The 18,342-nt window shown below is 48.2% G+C and overlaps 1 protein-coding gene across 4 annotated transcripts in view; it reads left to right on the plus strand.

Moving 5' to 3' along the window:
* Window positions 1-340: 340 nt before the first annotated feature.
* Window positions 341-18,342, plus strand: part of Zc3h18 (zinc finger CCCH-type containing 18) — a 51,846-nt gene continuing 33,844 nt past the window's right edge. The window contains exons 1-4 of one of the 4 annotated variants that reach the window (XM_046434581.2): window positions 341-521; window positions 8,848-9,455; window positions 12,026-12,110; window positions 12,815-12,886. In XM_046434581.2, the coding sequence (XP_046290537.1) occupies window positions 8,862-9,455; window positions 12,026-12,110; window positions 12,815-12,886 (751 nt within the window). In that variant the 5' untranslated portion in view covers window positions 341-521; window positions 8,848-8,861. Of the gene's footprint in view, window positions 522-745; window positions 1,636-8,847; window positions 9,456-12,025; window positions 12,111-12,814; window positions 12,887-18,342 lie in introns of those variants that run through there. The other 3 variants (XM_046434582.2, XM_046434580.2, XM_046434583.2) reach the window with 3 other exon arrangements.

An 18,342-nucleotide genomic window follows, 5' to 3' on the forward strand; every position in this document is an offset into this window, starting at 1 on the left:
GGCGGGCAGCAGGCTCCGGGCGGCCGCAAACACCTGTCCCGCATCAACCGGGTTGAGAGCGCGGGTGCGAGGAAGGCCCGGCCGCGACCACCAGCAGGGTCAAGCTGCCACTCTAAACAGCAGAGCAGACGCTCCCAGAACCACCGAGTCGCCGCCACCCGACCCCACCGACCTCACGAGACCGTCGGCCCCGCGCTGGCGCCGTCGGGTCGCCGACGGATCCAGAGACACGCCTCGGGGGCGGGGCGATGCGCGCGCCTGCGCCGTGGCGCGCCCGCACGGAGGCCGGAAGGAAGCGCGAGGGGCGGAGCGAGCGAGGGAAGCCCGCGGCCCGCAGGACGGCCGTCGCGGCCCGATGACGTCGCACAATGGCCGGCCCCCGCGGGTAGTGGAGCCCGTTTGTTCCGCCAGCGTCGCGCCTGAAACCGGAGCCCGTGAGGAGCAGAAGGGCCGAGGGACGTCCTGCCCGCGCCGCCCCGACCCTAGCGGAGCCGTGGCCCCCTCCCCGCCCTCGCGCTGAGGTAAGCGGCCGCGGCCGCGGCCGACGGGCGGCGGGGGGAGGCCGCCTCGGCGGCGGGAGCGAGGCCCGGAGCCCGGCGCCGCCTCCGCAGCGCTCGGGCGCGCCCCCGCCGTGCGCAACCGCGGGCCGCAGAGAGCCGAGCCGGGGCGGGACGCCGAGACGGGCGCGAGCCCGGCCCGCGGTCTGGGCGCCCGGGCCCCGCGGCCCCGCGCGCTGCCTCCCGCCCGCGGCGGAGTGGATTTTCCTGAAGCTGTCATTTCTCTTCCGGGCCACTCGCGTGGCACATGTTTGCCGCCCACAAAGCGGGGAGAGAGCACGCTGGTTCGCCCGGGAGAAGGCCCGCCCGGACTGTCGATGGGCTCTTCGGGGAACTTTGAGCTCTTTGGAGCCTGCTGGAACTTGCTCCCGCAGCTCCCGCAGCACGGCTTGGACGTACCGACTGCGCCCCAAGACGCGCGCTGGGCTCCTAGGAATGTGTAACTTCTTGCCCCTTTGATCGGGAGCTCAGAGATGCCGGGTTCTTGACATAAAGTAACTGCAGTTATGATGCTGGAAGCAAATAAGACTTCAAGACTTACAGTCTTGCTCCTGCTGGAACTTGAGTTTTCCCGAATACTTTCACAGTTGAGTTTACTGGGCCCAGTGGTTGATCGTTTTAAATGAGCTTCGTTTAGTAAACTCATTTCCAAGAGTAGGTCATTCTTCAGACCCATTTGGGGGAAATGGAAGAGGGCATTTGGCACCTGAAGTACTGTTGGGGTGTCACAAGGCTCTCATCGTTTCTTCTATGAGCCTCACCAATGTGGCATTGCCCATCTCAGTTCAGTGATTGGGATTCTCAGGGTGGGCCTGGACCTAGGCTGTATCCCACTTTCCAGCCATGGGAGGAGAACCTTTGCCTGATAATTTTAAAATCTGAGCACACATGTGGAGCCCAGCCAGCTCTGGAACCAGTCAAATGTGTCCCAAAGCCTGGAACTCTTCTGTTGTAGATGGGAAATGCTCAAACATTGTGAGAGAGCTTTGTGGAATCACTCCAGAAAGACAGGTAAACTGTGGCCTTGCTCATGTTTAAAGATATTTTTCACCTTATCACAACTCCAGATCGTCTCAAGGTGAGTACTTTCTTACCAGGGAGTTTTTGGTGGTTGAGCTTAGTCAGTTTGGGAATGGTATGTGCCACTAATCTTGACAGCTTTCATTTAGATATTGCTAAGTCCATTAAATTAGGCATCAGAATTTTTTTTTTTAAGAGAGAGAGAGAGAGAGACAGAAAATTTTAATATTTATTTTTTAGTTATCGGCAGACACAACATCTTTGTCTGTATGTGGTGCTGAGGATCGAACCCGGGCCGCACACATGCCAGGCGAACACGCCACCGCTTGAGCCACATCCCCAGCCCTAGGCATCAGAATTTTAACCAGATATATCAGAACTTAGGCATTCAAAGGGGGATGCACTGTTAAGAGTAATTGTCCCAAAAGATTATACTTTTATTGCATTGATGATCCTTTGCTAAAACCACTTCATAGCTTCTTGCTTATGAGAAATTTGGTCTCATTCAATAGTCGCACCCCATGTTTGACCAAGAGTTATCTTACCTGGCTTGATGCTAGACCAGTCTCTGAGTTTCTTACAATAGTTTCTCAAAGTGACCCACCTGCAAAGAGGAGGATTGGCCACTACTGAGCACATCCAAAGAGTGTTCTACAGACTGCAAAGCTCATTCAAAAAGAGAAGTTCCAAAAAATGTCCTGCAGGTCAACAGTGCCATTGGAATCAGAGTGTTGCCTCCAGAGTGTCTTTTCCAAGGAGAGATGGCACCCACTTTGTGTCTAAGTTCTACATTGGTCGTTTGGGACAGTTACTTAAGTAATGAGATTTTGTCATTTATTCACCGAGCACGTATCAAGTGTCATCTGCCAGGTGCAGTTGGCACAGAGACAGGATAATGGACACTTGCCATTCTATTCCCTAGACAGGTTCAACATTGTGGATTAGAGGACTAAAGATTTAGCTCTCAGCCTTGCCAAGAGTTCTGGATTATGGGGCGATGGTTATGTAAGAAGACCAAACAGCAAAAATTGTAAACCTGGAACCTGTTGTGGTGGCGCACGCCTGTAATCCCAGCAGCTAGTGAGGCTGAGACAGGAGGATGGCGAGTTCAAAGCCAGCCTCAGCAACAGTGAGGTGCTAAGCAACTCAGTGAGACCCTGTCTCTAAATAAAATACAAAACAGGCCTGGGATGTGGCTCAGTGGTTGAGTGCCCCTGAGTCCAATACCCAGTTAAAAAAAAAAGAAAAAGAAAATTGTAAATCTGGGAGTGGGTGAGCTTGACCAGAGGACCCCTGTTTCATTTTGCACTTAATAGGCTGCATGTTTCCTTCCCTTGCACCTGGCATAGAGTACCACTCAGATATCTGCACCTTTAATTAACCTCAAAACAGGACACTGGTACTCAGAGAGACAGTTAACCTGCCAGGAGCAGGGCTTAGAGCTCAAGCCATCTCCTGATTCCTACTGAGGTTCCTTCTCTTCCATGTACAAGATGTGACTCTGATTCTAATAAACAGATAGATTCATTGGCATGTTTTTCTCTGAAAGGTCGATGGACTGAGTGGACTACAGCAGTAAAACTCCAGGAGGTCCTCTGGGAAAGAAGGTGATATGATTCCTTCCTTCCCTCAAGAAGCCTGTCAGGGCCTCCTAGAGGTGACTGTGTCCCGGGTACTAGGGCAGTCCTGTGCATGCCTGCTAAGTTTGTTAATGGTTCCCCCTTCAGTCTCAGAAGTGTGTTCTAGTTTGGATAGTATGTTATTTGGTAGCTGGGCTATTGATTACCATCTCTTTGCTGAGTTCAAGGAACAGGAAATGAATCTGAACCCCCACACTGTGTAGGGGGTATGTTAACTTTCCATCACTAAAACAAATCTCCCAGATAATCAACTCACAAAGAGAAAAGCTTTGTTTTGGCTCAAAGTTTTGGAGTTTCCCATCCATGATTGGAAGGCAGCATATTACAGCCAGAGTATGTGGTAGGACAGGAGCACCCACCTCATCGTGAACCAGGGAACAGAGAAAGAGACCAGAGTCTCACAGTCCACTTTGGGACACACCCCAGCAACCCAAAGACTTCCTACTAGGCCCCACTTCTTAGAAGTTTTAGCACCTCTCAGTAGCATCCCTCTTGGGACCAGGCTTTAACACATGGGCTGGGGGGGGGGGCATTTAGGGTCCAAACTATAGCAGCAGGTGATGGGGGGGGGTGTCTCCTAGCAGCTTTTAAACAAACTATTGCAATACGACCTGTAATGGAATGAAGTACACTATACAGAGGCAAGAATTCTTAATCTGATGTTTGGAATTCCCTGAAGTAAGAGGAAAATTTTACATGCCTAGGGTGAGGGGCCCTACCTGTCATTAGATTCTTAAAGCAGTCTGTGACACACACTCTCCCAAGGCTCCACTGACAAACTGGCAGTGTCACCTAATCTTGGTGCCTCTTGCCCTGCTGCTTTGTGGTAATCACCATGAACCCTTCAGTGGTCAGGAGAATTTGACTTACTGTACATTCTACTGTGGAGGGCTTGCAGGCTCAGTAAGTGCTTCTTGAGATAGTCTTACCACGGTCCCTGCTCTCTTGGGATCTAACTCTGGGTTGTGCTTCCTGTGAACTCAGCATAAAGGTGAGATGCCTTGGATTCGTCTTTAATTTAAGCGCCAGACAAGTTAAATCAAAATAAATGGTTGATGTCACCATTCAACTCTTTGTATGGTCATCACTGTTTTTTAAGTAGCAGTCCAAACAGATCATATAGTAACCTTGTCTTCTGTATGAAACTGGTTTTCTGGAAGGACTGAGATAGGGTTGTAGATGAATCAGCACCAAACTTTAAAAGGGAGAAAAGGAAAACAGGCAGGATGCAGTTGAGGTTAATAGAAGACTCCAATTTATGAAAGGGCTATGTTCCAGAAAAGAATTTATAAAATCTGTTTAGAATTTGGGTCCCACTGTTCTGTAGAAACAGTGGCTAAAAGTGGATCTGGTTCCCAGGCAAGGAGCAGAAGCTCACATTGCCATGGTCCAGGAGCATCTGCTCCAGAGAAGGCTTTTGCTACAGCCCCAGGACAGCCACACAGTAGCCATGTGGCCTTGGTGTCCTTACCTGGGAAAGGGGAGCAGTGCTTACGTGGAAGGTTGGTATGAGGATTGAGAATGACGCTGGTAAATGAGTTAGTCAGGGCTGGCAGTAATCTCTCAGTATGATAGTGGTTGTCGGTTTTATGGTGGTGTTTGTCAAATGACACAGGGAAAAAACAAAAAACTATTCCTGAATGCTCCAGGAGACTTGAGCTGAAGCTTGGCAGGAGTGATTAGAGTATGATTTTTTTTTTTTGTTGAGGATTATATCTGTTTACATTCACTTTAGTTCTGTTTAAATTAAAATGTGTCAAACCAGGAATGGTAGCTCATGCCTGTAATCCTAACTGCTTGGGAAGCAGAGGCAGGGGAATCACAAGTTCAAAGCCAACCTTGTCAATTTAACTAGAGCCCATCTCAAAATTTTTTAAAAAGGACTAGGGGTATAGGTCAGTGGTAGAACACTCAGGTTCAGTCCCCAGTGCCACTAAATAAGTAAGTAAAAAGTAAATAAAAAATAGATAAATAGAAGGTGTGGAGCATGTCCCAGGCATGTTATCAGTTATCTCATCAAATTGTTGTAACAACCTCACAAAGTGGCTACTGTTATCCCTATGTTTTGAATGAAGAAACTGACATCTAGCAAGTTCACATAACTTGCCTAGGATCTTAAACCTAGGAAGCAGCAGAATGAGGACTACGGTTCTCAGAAGCCCCAGTGACAAGCTAGAAGGCAGTCTCCCCACTCTTGAACTGGCCCATGGGCAGTAGTTCAGATTTTTTTTTAAAAAAAATTATTTATTTGTTCTAATTTGCTATACATGACAGCAGAATACATTTTGATTCATAGTACACAAATGGAGCACAATTTTTCATGTCTCTGGTTGTACACAAAGTAGAGTCACACCATTCATTTCTTCTTACATGTACCTAGGGATAATGATGTCCATTTTATTCCACCATTTTTCCTACCCCCAGACCCCCTCCCTTCCCCTTCCTCCCCTTTGCCCTATCCATAGTTCCTCCATTCCTCTCATGCTCCCCTCCCCCAATTACGGATCAGCATCCACTTATCAGAGAAAACATTCGACCTTTGGTTTTTTGGGATTGACTTACTTCACTTAGCATGATATTCTCCAACTCCATCAAATTTACCTGCAAATGCCATGACTTTATTCTCTTTTAATGCTAATATTTCATTGTGCATAATACCAGTTTCTTTATCTATTCATCTATTGAAGGGCATCTAGGTTGGTTCCACAATTTAGATATAGTGAATTGTGCTGCTATAAACACTGATGTGGGTGCACCACTGTAGTATGCTGTTTTTAAGTCCTTTGGATGTAAACCAAGGAGTGAGATAGCTGGGTCAAGTGGTGTTCCAATCCAAGTTTTATAAGGAATCTCCATACTTGGAGATTGCACCAATTTGCAGTCCCACCAGCAATGTAAGAGTGTGCCTTTCTCCCGCATCCTTGCCAACACTTAGTGTTGCTTGTATAGAAGTTGTGGGGGTTTTTTTTTGTTTTGTTTTGGTTTTGTTTTTCATTTCTGACCACAGAGTTTTAAGATTGCCAAAATATAAGAAAAATTTGGTTATACCTAATGATGACAGTGAAACCAAACTGCCAACTAATTTGGGCTCCAGAAAAGAGCCTTTAGCAGGTTGTAAGAGGCTGTGGTTCTGCTGTGCCCAGGATAGTATGTGGCAAGGCCTACAGCAGCCTGGGCCAGTGTTTTCTGCAGAGTCTCAATTGTGTGATTTTTAATCTAGTTTGAGGGGACATTTAGTTTTGCATAACAGTGAGTTGATTTAAGAGATAACTTTATTTCCAAGGTTGCCATAAGCTATATAATGTAAGCAGTGTGTTTTGTCTGGTTTTAAGTGGGTTATCTGAGACTCGGTGACCAGTCAGCAGGACTGAATTCCTACGAGCACCAAAGTACCACACCCAGGGTTTGGGAGATGAAAAGTCCTTGCCCTTCTCTGGGGAAAGTTTTAAAGTAAGTCTAATAAAAATCATACAAAACTAGAGGTAAGATGTTCTACACAAAGGTAATCTTATGGGCACAGTTGATTTGTTGATGTCACTAATAATCAGAAGCTACAGGTACTGCCAGTTTGGCGCTAGCCCCTGACTGACTGCTGTAACCCTGCCACTACATGCACACATGAGCTTTTGGTCTTAGCAGTGGGAGAGCATGGAGGCCCTGGCCCTCCCTGACTGACCCTGGCTCCAGTCCCTTTGGTGGTGAGCTCTGCCCTTGCTGCAGGAGTCGATTTGCAGCCCTGTGTGGAGGCCCACCTGAAGCTGGGTGGTGGGCTCCTCGAGTTTCTGCTTCCGGTGTAGTTTGCCACTACAGCACTGATGTTTAACGATTCTTTCCAACAGTCCTACCTCTGAATACAGCAGTAAGGAAAGCAGAGGTGATCCTTTTCTAAACTGCCTACTTTGGAGTGACATAGGATAGGTTGGTTGGTTTATAACTTTATATGATGGTTAACCATTGTGTCTTTATAATGTGGTGAAATTTAAGTGGTTCTTCTGATGTTTATTCAATTATAGTAATCTGCTACTTAAATATACATATACGTACATATATGCTTTTTTATTGTAGTTTTAGATATATATGTATGCATGTATACATACTTTTTCTAACTGTAGTTTTTGGTACCAGCTCAGCCCTTTGCAAGTATAAATTTAATAATAATAAAAAATATTGAAAAAAATAAAAGTATAAATTTACAATATACATATTTTTACCTTTAACATGTAAATATAAAATTGTATAAATAATTTAAAAAATATGAAATATGTGAATGTGCATGACTTGCTACCTCTAAACCCATAGTGATCTGGGAATGAATAAACTGTTTCTAGATCTTGCAGTTCTAGAACATCCTGACTGTGATACCCTTATTTTAAACAGAATTTTTTAGTCCAAGACAATGGTGCACACCTGTAGTCCAAGCTACTCAAGAGGCTGAGGCAGGAGATTGCAAGTTTGAGGTCAGCCTGGGAAACTCAGTGAGATCCTTCCCTCAAAAAAAACTTTTTGAACAGCTTCACATTATAAAGAATCAGATGGATACCAGACTCTTGCCCATACCTGTCACCACAGTTGAGACTGCCCATTGGTTGGAGGGTTGGAAATGCTGGCTTATAGGCTGATGATCTAGGTGCCCTGCACGTGCACTCTGACCCACGTCAGGCAAACTGCCTTTGAGACAAATGGAGCAGTGTGCTTCCGTGGATTTTCAATGTGGGAAAATAAGAAAACGTTGACTCTGTAATTAAATCTGGATTAGTGAAACAGAAGTGCAGTCTTCTAAGATGCTGCCATCTTTTTACATAAGCACATGGCTTGGTGTGTGAAGTTCTCTACCACAACAGGTACCCACATGGAAATAGTGTTGCTGTCTCTGGCACGTCTCTGGACCCTGAGCACTGCCCTGGGCACCTGCTGAGTCTGAGTGCACAAGTCTGGTGACAACCTGAAGGCTGTCTCTCTGTCTCATTAAGACCCTTTTTTTAACCTTTATTTTTATGTGGTGCTGAGGATCAAACCCAGTTCCTCACACATGCTAGGCAAGCACTCTACCACTTAGCTACAGTCCCAGCCCCTGCAGGCTCTCTTTAAAGAGTGTCCACCTGAGGAACTAAGGCAAATGGAAGGCTCTGCTTTGAGAATTGTCTTCAGCAACAGAAAAGGCTCCAAGCTTGCAAACCACTGACCCTGACCCAGGCTGTGCTCTATTCCCTTTGGGATGACCCCAGACATGTGCCTTTGAGTTGTGCTCCCTTGATCCATGAAAATCTTACTGACTTTGAGAAGTAATTTAAGAATCCAAATAGCTGTCCTTTGCCGTCTGTGGCTTACTGTCTGTTAACCTTGAAGGTTGCACCTGAGAGTGGAAGGGCTGTGCCAGGCCATGTGTCTCATGCTACCAGATTGCCAGAAAAGGAGGCACGTGCTATGCCGCTTAGTAGAGTGTGGTCCAGCCTTGTGGGGTCTTTCTGCAGGGTGGCATGTGGGTTCATGTGGGTTCAGGAGAAGCCATGTGGGCCACACACAGTGCAGGTCTGCTTCTTCCTTCAGGTGCTGCATGAGCTAGGAGAACAGGATAGGGTTTACCCTCCATCCCGCTCCATGCTGTAAGCCCGTGTTTGTTTCTTTCCCAGAACCGTGGGTACCGATGGATGTGGCTGAGAGCCCTGAACAGAATCCTCGCTCCCCAGAGGATGAAGAGGAACAGCCAGCACTTTCTGACGATGACATTCTAAGGGAAAGTGGGTCTGATCAGGATTTGGATGGAGCTGCAGGGAGGGCTTCTGATTTAGAGGATGAGGAGAACACAGCCAGGGCACCAAGCCAGGAGGAGAGTCGCTCTGATGAGGAGGACCGAGCCAGTGAGCCCAAATCCCAGGATCAGGACTCTGAGGCGCACGAGCTGAACAGGGGTCCTGCAGGCTCCCCCTGTGAGGAGGAGGCAGATGACGGCGAGGAGGACCGTGCAAGCGACCTCAGGGATGAGGCCTCCTCTGTGACCAGGGAGCTGGATGAGCACGAGTTAGACTATGATGAGGAGGTCCCCGAGGAGCCGGCTCCTGCGGCCCCAGAGGACGAGGCCGAAAAGACAGGGGCTGAGGAGGATGAGAAGGGGGAAGGCGCTCCTGCAGAGGAGGGGAAGCCTGAAGCCCAGGGTGTGGGCGAGAAGGAGCCCCCAGAGGCTACCAAGGAGAAGAAAAAAGAGGACGATGACGGAGAGATTGATGACGGGGAGATAGACGTGAGTACGAGGGGCGGCCTGGCCAGCAGGGCTTCTCGCTCCCAGTGGGGGCCCACGCGACAGGACGGACTCCTGTTGGTCCTCGTTGCTAGGGGGACAGGGGTGGGCTTGTGCTGGGACAGCAGGCAAGTGCGAACACGGAGAATGCCGAGTAGGCCTGCAGCAAGGCTTTTGTGCCAGGTGGCAGCCAACAGTCTCCACGGACCCCTGAGAACACCCAGGCCCCACTGCAGTGGGGGTCTGGCCTTCAGTAACTTGATCTTAGACGTGGTGGGTCTCATTTCATGGGAGGTAATTATGTTGAAGAACTTGAATGAGCAGTGTTTTGGAAAAAATAGCCTGAAGTCTGAGCAGTATTTTTTTTCGAAGTATTGAACTTGAGACGAATGAGGGGACAGAGCTAATGGGAGGTCTGGGGTTTCTTGGGTGCCCTGGGAAGAGAGTCTCCTTGTCCGTGTCATTGAGTGGAAGGAAGGTATGTTGGACGTGGGCTGGAAGGAGAGGGAAGCCTGCCAGTTGGATGTGGAGTCCTAGGTTAACCCATGTACCCTCCTCTCCGGCAGGACGCTGGCCTGTGTGGATTCAGTTCGATTTGGGCTGTGGTTTATTGCCCTGGTCATGCTGGACAGGCAGAAGGATTGTGGGTATTACCTAATTGGTGTTGGTTCCTAAGAGCAGAACTCTGGGGGGGGGTGTGGCTGTGAGTTTAGGATTTTAGGTCTTTATCTTCTTGCTGTGTGCTCTCCTTAGTTAATGACTTGCTTAATCTGACCTTGCAGGGGGTTGTCAGGACTGTGTTGAGCAGGTTTCCTTGTGTTTTGTTTTCCCTGCTTCTGTTTTTGGGAAGTTTACCTCTATCCCAGGGTTGGCAAAGAGAAAAGGTGCTGTGAGACTCAAGTTGATCAATTTGGATGAGGTTGTGAGTTATGATTGCTCATGAGTTTGGGTTTTTGGTGTTTTGGAGAGAAATGCTCTTTCCAAAGCCAGCAGGAGTGTGGTGGGGCCAATCTGGGCACTGGACACTCCGTTTACAGTTGAGAGGACTGTTATAGGCCCTTCCAGTGTCAGCAATTTAACAAGTCCTAGGGGAGCATTCATCAGAGGGGGTCAGGGCTTCCTTGGATGATGGAGGATCTTAGTGCTGCAGCCAGCCAGCCCTGGACAATGCCACAGTCTTGTTTCCCCTAGAGACAGTGTGTGCCCCACTTAGGTCCTGTGGTGTGTGTTGGGTTTTTTGTTGTTTGCTTGTGCCTCCTACAAAGGCCCCTCAGCTCCATTGCAGTGTGACCACTGTCCTTCAGCAGCAGAGGAGGCCTTTCATTTTCTGTGCCAGGCCCATGATAACATGCTGGGGGTGTGACAGGGAAAGCAGGGCACACCTTAACCGGGTAGGTAAGTGGGCAGGAGCTGTGGTTGGTAGTTTCCGTCCCCATTAGAGCACACCTGACTTGCCCCAGGAATAGTTCTGGTTTCTTCCTGCTGTCTCTTGCCCAAATCTACATCCTGGTTGCCTCCCCATCCTCTGTGGGGGCTCAAGCCGTCTTCACTCCACTGTGATTCCAGGGTGTTGGTTGGTTCTTCAGACCCCTTCCCAAGAACGGAGACTCCTAGGTTGGGATCTACTTGACTGATCAACCTCTTGTCCCCAGGGCCTGACACATTATAGGCAACTTGTTGGTGACTGTTGAGCATACAGTTGAATCTTACTGCCTTGGGGCACATTAAAGTTGAGGGACTTAGAGATGTGAAGTGGCGGTGTTGGGAAGTCTGCCATTTGCATGCGTCTGCTTGTGTGAGGCCTTGAACTGCCTGCTGGTCTTTCGTTCTCCCACACCTCTGAGTGGTCTCTCACCACCCAGGCTTCCTTCCTGTGTGCCATAAGCGGTTTCTGCGGTCTTCATGGGTCTTTGCCTTGACATCACCAGCTCAAGTCCTCCTGTTTGTTCTGCGTTTATATCTTGTCATTTGATTAGAAGGCCTTCAGCCACCTGGAGTATACCATCCCTTTGGGAAGAGTAGAGGACATGTTTGTTCATTCTTCCTCTGGTGCTAGGGCTGTGGGGAGGGTACTGGGTGCCCGTGTGGGCTGGGATGGTCCAAGGAAGAGTCTCAGCTGAGAGGCACAGGTGGGAGTCTTGGCTGCAGCTTGGTGGGAACGAGCCCTGGGGCAGTGGGTGGCTAGGGAGCACAGAGCAGTGGTCAGGTCTTGGTTGCTCATTGGAACCCCAGCCTTTGGTCTTTGTAGAGCTCCTGAGTCACTTTAGAATTGGACAGTAAGGTTAGGACCCTGGATCAAGAATCAGCCACAAGGCAGAGTAAAGAGCTTCATGTAGCCCACACTGTAACACAGTGTTCTTCCTGTGGCCCTCAAGCTTACAGGCGAGCTTTGAGACCATCCCTGTGGTGCAGGATGGAATCCAGGGTTGGGGAAACGGACATGCATTGGTGAGTGGCCAAGACACGCCTCATGGAAAACGTCAGTGTTCCCCACACTCAACTTCTGTACTGCCCTGCGATAGAGGCAGTGCAGGGGGCAGTCACCTCGTTAAGACAAGTGTCCTCTGTTGCAGGATGATGATCTGGAGGAAGGCGAAGTGAAGGACCCCAGTGACAGGAAGGTGAGGCCTCGCCCCACCTGCCGATTCTTCATGAAAGGTAATTGTCTGGGTTGGGCTCTGCTCAGGCTGCAAAGCCATAGCCTCTCCTGGGACCCAGCTGGAGGTTCAGCCTCATCAGGGTCCTGCTGTGCGAGGCTGCTTGTAGGGCCAGACCCTGAGTGCTGCTGCGGCTGCTGCTGTTCAACAGCAGACCCTTTTATTGGTCCTTTCCTCGCTTAAGAGACTGCCTTGGAGGAGAGCCAGCCTGTCACTTTCACACACTTGGAGTAGACCCGTGACTAACAGGCAGCAGCCATTGTCTTTCTAAGGGGTCCCTTCTGTCAGGCTGAACACTCCGGCACCCGTGTTAACGTCCCCCCACCTCTGTAAGAGATGACCAACTCCTGCAGCACGTTCTTCACTGGGGATGGACTTGAGAAGGCAAGGGAGGGCACTCTGCAGAGAACAGTGTGAGTTGAGTAGCTGGGCAGCAGGCGCAGTCTGGTAAACCCTTGCTTAGAAATCTGGACTGACCCTGTGTCAGCATGTAGCATGACCCCTCAGCATGGTGATATGTGTCTCGTTTGTAGAGTCTCGGGATGTTAGTTTGTAAGAGTTTCTCTGATGGGCATGTTTCTTGTATGGGTGCTTCCCTTGGATAGGTAAAGAGATGGTTTCCTCTTGCCCTTAGATGACTTGCTCACTGGCCAGCTTGTGTGTGCAGTCTAAAGCTCACAAGAGCTTCCTGTACTTCTTTTCCAGATGTTGTGACACCATTATCCACTCTTCTTCCACCAATACCAAATTCCATACCACTCAGAGGCCAGGTTAAAGGTACAAAATATCCCATATTCACTCTCTTTAGTACCTTAAAGTCCCCTGCTCCAGAGGCCAGACTTCTTCCTCCTGGATCCAGATCATGCCTGGGACACTGCAAAGAAGGAGGGCTTCAAGGGACAGAGAGCTGTTGTGGCTGCCCTTTTTCCTCCGAGGCACGAGAGCCAAAGGTGGAGGCAAAGGTGCAGCAGCTTGCTTGGGAGGAGGCAGGAACTGACTTGGGGTGGGGGGAGTAGAGTCCCGTCTTACAGATAGGGCAGTTTGCACTGAGACTGGCCCTTGAGTAACCCCACCCTCAGGCCGAGAGATACTCTGATGAGGGATTCCTGAGAACCCTGGTCAGGCTCGCTCCTCTAGGGTGTGTGCTTTTAGCCTACACTGTCTGTATGCTTGTTTTTGCCAAGTGAAAACAGTTGACCCATCTGAATTATATGTGCATGTGATGCCCCCAGTGTGCACACAGTCCTGTTGGACCAGTGGGGTTGTGGAAAAATCTAGAGCCCACAGCCATGTGCCATGTGACGTGTCTCTCCGTCTTGTGACAGTCACCATAGCCACACTGAGGACACAGCAGTGTACACCACATCTTAGTTCCTTAAAAACTTGGGCATTTCTAGTGTTGATATTTCAGAAAAGTGAAACGTCGTTAGAAGACCTATTTTCTATAGTGGTGTGAGATTAAATGACGTCAGATGGTCTCTGATTCCTAGACGTAAGTGATACTGGAGAACTCTGCACACACACACACACACACACACACAGCTGCAGCCACTGAATTAGCACTGCTTACAGACTGTGCCACACACTGTCCTGGTCTCTGGTGGCTGCATGGCTCAGAAGTGGAGCCAGTTGGTTAGGACTAGCCCACAGGTTCCATAGCAGGAGACAGCAGGCCCACTGTCTCTGAGTGGAGGCTCTGGACCAGGAACTGGGCTCACGCTGCTACGTTGGTTCTCAGAATTTAACAACCAAAGCACAGAACAGATGAAGCAAGATCGTTACTGGAAATGTAAACTGAATCTCTGGGAAGATGCTGGTACACGAGAGCAGCGGCATTGTCTCCATGGATGCAGGGCAGGGTGGGTGAGACTGCTAAGCTTGAGTGTCCATGAGTGAGGTCTCGCAAAGCAGTTTCTGCAGTCAAGAGAGTGGAAACTGGGGCCAGTGGTATTTTTGCAGCTTAATTGAATGTGATCAAAAACTTCTTTCAAGAATGATTCTTTTCTTACCTTCCCACAATGCTGGGGGATCAAACCCAGGACCTCACACACATTAAGCAAGTGCTCTATCATTGAGCTACATTCCTATCCCTGGTCCTTAGTTGTTTTTGGTTTTTTTGTTTTGTTTTGTTTTTTCTTTTCAGAGATAGGATTTTGCTGTGAGGCCCACGTTAGCCATGAACTTGCACCTCAGCCCTCCAAATAGTTGAGATCACAGACCTATGTTACTGTGCCCCATTGAGGAGTGTTCTTAAGCATATTTACCTTTCTTCTTGTTGGTTATTCTGAAAGGTGATGTAGTATGAAAGGAAACCATTGAATCCATTTGGCAGAACGTAATCTTCTGCTTTTTCTTAGGAGAAATTTATTTGGATGTAGGTGTTTTGTTTACCTGCAGTTTGAAGTGTGATGTTAAATTGAGATGAGTTGGTTTAAGAACTCTTCAGGAACAAGAGAAATTACTTTAAAAGTATAATAGAGTTTGTCGTGTTGGCAAGGACACGAACAGAGCACACTGGCACTCTCACACAGTGCCAGGGTGAGTGTGAGATGGTGCTGTTGCTTTGGTGCAGTCTGGCTGTTGCTCAGGAGTAAAGGACATTGTTAGTTACCCCATGGCCCTGCACTTCTGCTTCTGGGTTTCTGACCAAGAGGAGAGAAGACATATGGCCCTGCCAGAGGGCTTGCAAGCACCCAAAACAGGAAACCTTCTAGGTGTCCCAAAGCTAAGGAGTCCATCCATGCAGTGGAACACTCCACGGCAGGTAGGAGCCCAGGGAAAGGAACGCTGGCTAGCTGCAGGAACCTGGGGGACATGCCAGCGAGGAAAGCCAGCATGCAGGGCTGCTCAGGGCTTGGTGTGGGACTCCAGGAACATGCATCTCCAGAGCCGGCAGAGCCCACGTGAGGGTGGGGCTGAGCACTGAGGAATGCAGGGCTTCCTTCTTGAACATTCTAGCTAGATGGTGGTTATGACTGCACAGCTTTGTGAGTACACTAAAAACTACTAGATTGTATATTTGTCTTTTTTTTTTTTGTAGATGGACATGATTATTTTATTTATTTTTTTATCTGGTGCTGAGGATTGAACCCAGTGCTTCATGCATGAGAGGCAAGCAAGTGCTCAACCACTGACCTACAACCCCAGCCCCTAGATCATATGATTTTAACAGGTGTGTGAGGTATACTTCCATGGCTACTTGTGATCTATAGATAAAGCATTTAGTTGCCCAGGGCACACATTGGTACTTGTGACCACTGACTACAAAGTGTACCAGCAACACAACTTTTAAACATTTTCAAGAATTGATACTTTGTGGCATGTTTTTACCTCTAGATCTGTTAAAGCAGGACACAAGAGTTCCATACACAAAGGAATAAGAAGCATTTGGAGGTTTTTTTGTCCTTTTTTTTTTTTTTTTTTTTTTTTGTATTGGGGATCGAACCCAAGGGCACTTAACTACTGACCCACATCCTCAGCTCTTTATTTTTTATTTTGAGACAGGGTCTCGCTAAGTTGCTGAGGCTAACCTTGAACTTGAAATCCTCCTGTCTCAGCCTCCCGAGTCATCGGGTATAGTTGTGCCTCACCACGCCCAGCAAGAAGCATTTTCTTTAAGCTGTCCTGCTTCAGGTTTCTGTATCCCTCTGTGAACAAGCACCAGTCCATTTGTAATTGCCCTTGTTGTTGGTTTTTTTAATTGTGGAAGAAACGTGTTTTTCATGGAATTGACCATCTTGATTCAGGGTCACTGAAAGCACTTTGTTGTGTGACTGTCCCCATCAAGCATCTCTAGGACATTGTCAGCTCACAGCACTGAAACTGTGCCCAGCAAACCACAGTCCCTATTCTCTATTCCAGTCCCAGCACTCCCCACTCTGCTTTTTGTCTCCGTGGACCCAACTTTGTTTTGGTACCTCATGTAAGTGGAATCGTGCAGCATTTGTCATTTGGTGACTGGCTCATTTTGTAGGGCCTACTTCTCAGGGTTCACCTGTGCACAGCATGTGCTGGAATTTCCTTCCTTGTTAAGACCGAATAATATTTCATTGAACACACAGACTGCATTGTTTTTGTCTGTTTACCTGCCATTGCACATTTGGCTTGTTTCCACCTCTTGGTACTGTGGATAATGCTACGAGCATGTGTGCAAATATCTTTGAGACCCCTGGTTTCAGTTTTTTTGAATATAGACCACAAGTGGGATTGCAAGTCATAGGGTGATTCTACCTTTGTTTTGATAGAGCTGTGATCAAACCCAGGGCCTCATATGTTCTGCGCAGCTCTTCACTGAACTAAACTCCTGCTTTACTTTTTTTTTTTTTTTTTTTTGGTACTAAGGATTGAACCCAGGGGTGCTTAACCACTTAGCCACATCCCCAGTACTTTTTAAATATTTTATTTAGAGACAGGGTTTGGCTGAGTTGTTTAGTGCCTCACTAAATTACTGACACTGGCATTGAACTTGAGATCCTCCTGCCTCGGCCTCCAGAGCCACTGGGATTACATACATGTACCAGCACCTGGCCCCCAGCCTTACTTTTAATGTCTTGAGGAACTGCCCAGCTCTATTCCACAGTGGGTGCACCCTTCTGTGTCCCCCGGCAGTGCACAAAGGCTCCCATATTTCCACACCCTCACCAGCATTGCTTTGATTTTCTGTAGGAGCATTTCCAGTGGGTGCAAGGTGGCCTCTTGTGTGTTTTTTGTTTTTTGGGGTACTGGGGATTGAACTCAGAGATACTTAACCATTGAGCCACATCCCCAGCCCTATTTTGTATTTTATTTAGAGACAGGGTCTCACTGAGTTGCTTAGCACCTCACTTTTGCTAAGGCTGGCTTTGAACTCGTGATCCTCCTGCCTCAGCCTCCGGAGCCACTGGGACTTGGCATGCACCATTGTACTGGGCCACCTTATGGTTTTGATTTGTATTTTCCTAATGTGTGTGTTTAGCCACTTATGTGCTGCTTGGCCATTTGTATATTTTCCTTAAGAAATATCTTTTGTTCATTTTCAAATCCCTGCATTCTCTTTTGTGTTTAAAGCAGCAGGCCTCAGAGTGTGGACTGGGGACCCCTGGGGGTCCTTGAGACCCTATCAGGACACCTCCTGCAGGTTAAAACTGTTTCCTAATACTAAGACCATGCTGGTAGTAAGGTGTTCACCATCGTGCGCTCATGAAGAGTGCCGATCCACTCAGCGTCTTATACAGCAGTAAGCATTATAATTTAATTAAACTTTACACTTAAGTAAATGTCTTCTAAAAAATGAAACACAGGGCTGGGGTTGTGGCTCAGCGGTAGAGCACTCACCTAGCATGCCTGAAGCACAGGGTTCGATTCTCAGCACCACATACAAATAAATAAAATAAAGGTCCATCAACAACTAAAAATATATATATATATAAAGAAACATAGAGGTACAGCTTACATGCCACAGAATTCACACATTTTAAGAGTACAGTTTTTAATTGATTTTTAATGAATTTGCCAAGTTGTTCAGCGATCACCACAATCCAGTTTAGAGCTTTTGCACCATGGTGAAAGATCCCTTAGTGTTCATCTCAGCACAATGGGATGGCCTTTTGCATGGAGCCCTCGCCCCACACCCAAGCCTCTTGAGAGGGACTTGAGGGTCTTAAGGGACAGTGCATTGGAGGTTTGAGTGACAGGTGATGGAATGGTGCCTGGAAAAAATGACAGACAGATGTACCATAGCATTGTGGGCCTAGGCCCTTGGCAGGACGAATGTGGGCCCCTCACTTCAAATAGAACAATGGCAATTTGCAAACAGTGTTAAAACCTGCACTCTCAAATAAAATGAGACTTTGGAAAATTGGAATCTGCCACCGACTGCATCTGCTTCCCATTGTGTAGCGAATTCTCCACCTGACCACTGGGTGGTGCTGCAGAGTCATGCCAGGGAAGAGGTGCGCTCAGAGTTGCAGACAGACCAAGAACTTCCTGAGAGCTGGGGTCCCACTGCACAGCACTCGTCTGGAGGCCTGTGGGGACAGCAGCAAGAGTGTCTGGGGGGCTGTGAGCACCTCTCTGCAGTTGCACCACCCTGGAGCACAGAAGCAGATGGAGCATCCTGCTGCTGTCAGCAGGACGAAGCTGCCAGAGGAGACCTCATGCCACTCCTCCTGTCAAGTAGTCAAGGAATGTTTTCATGGAATATCTATGTTTTCAGACATTTGATTTATTTTTAAGTAGATTCATGAAATATCTTT

The sequence above is a fragment of the Marmota monax genome, unplaced genomic scaffold, assembly GCF_021218885.2.
Source record: "Marmota monax isolate L192 unplaced genomic scaffold, Marmota_monax_Labrador192_F-V1.1 WCK01_AAM20220418_F8-fsc00024, whole genome shotgun sequence".
NCBI lineage: Eukaryota > Metazoa > Chordata > Mammalia > Rodentia > Sciuridae > Marmota > Marmota monax.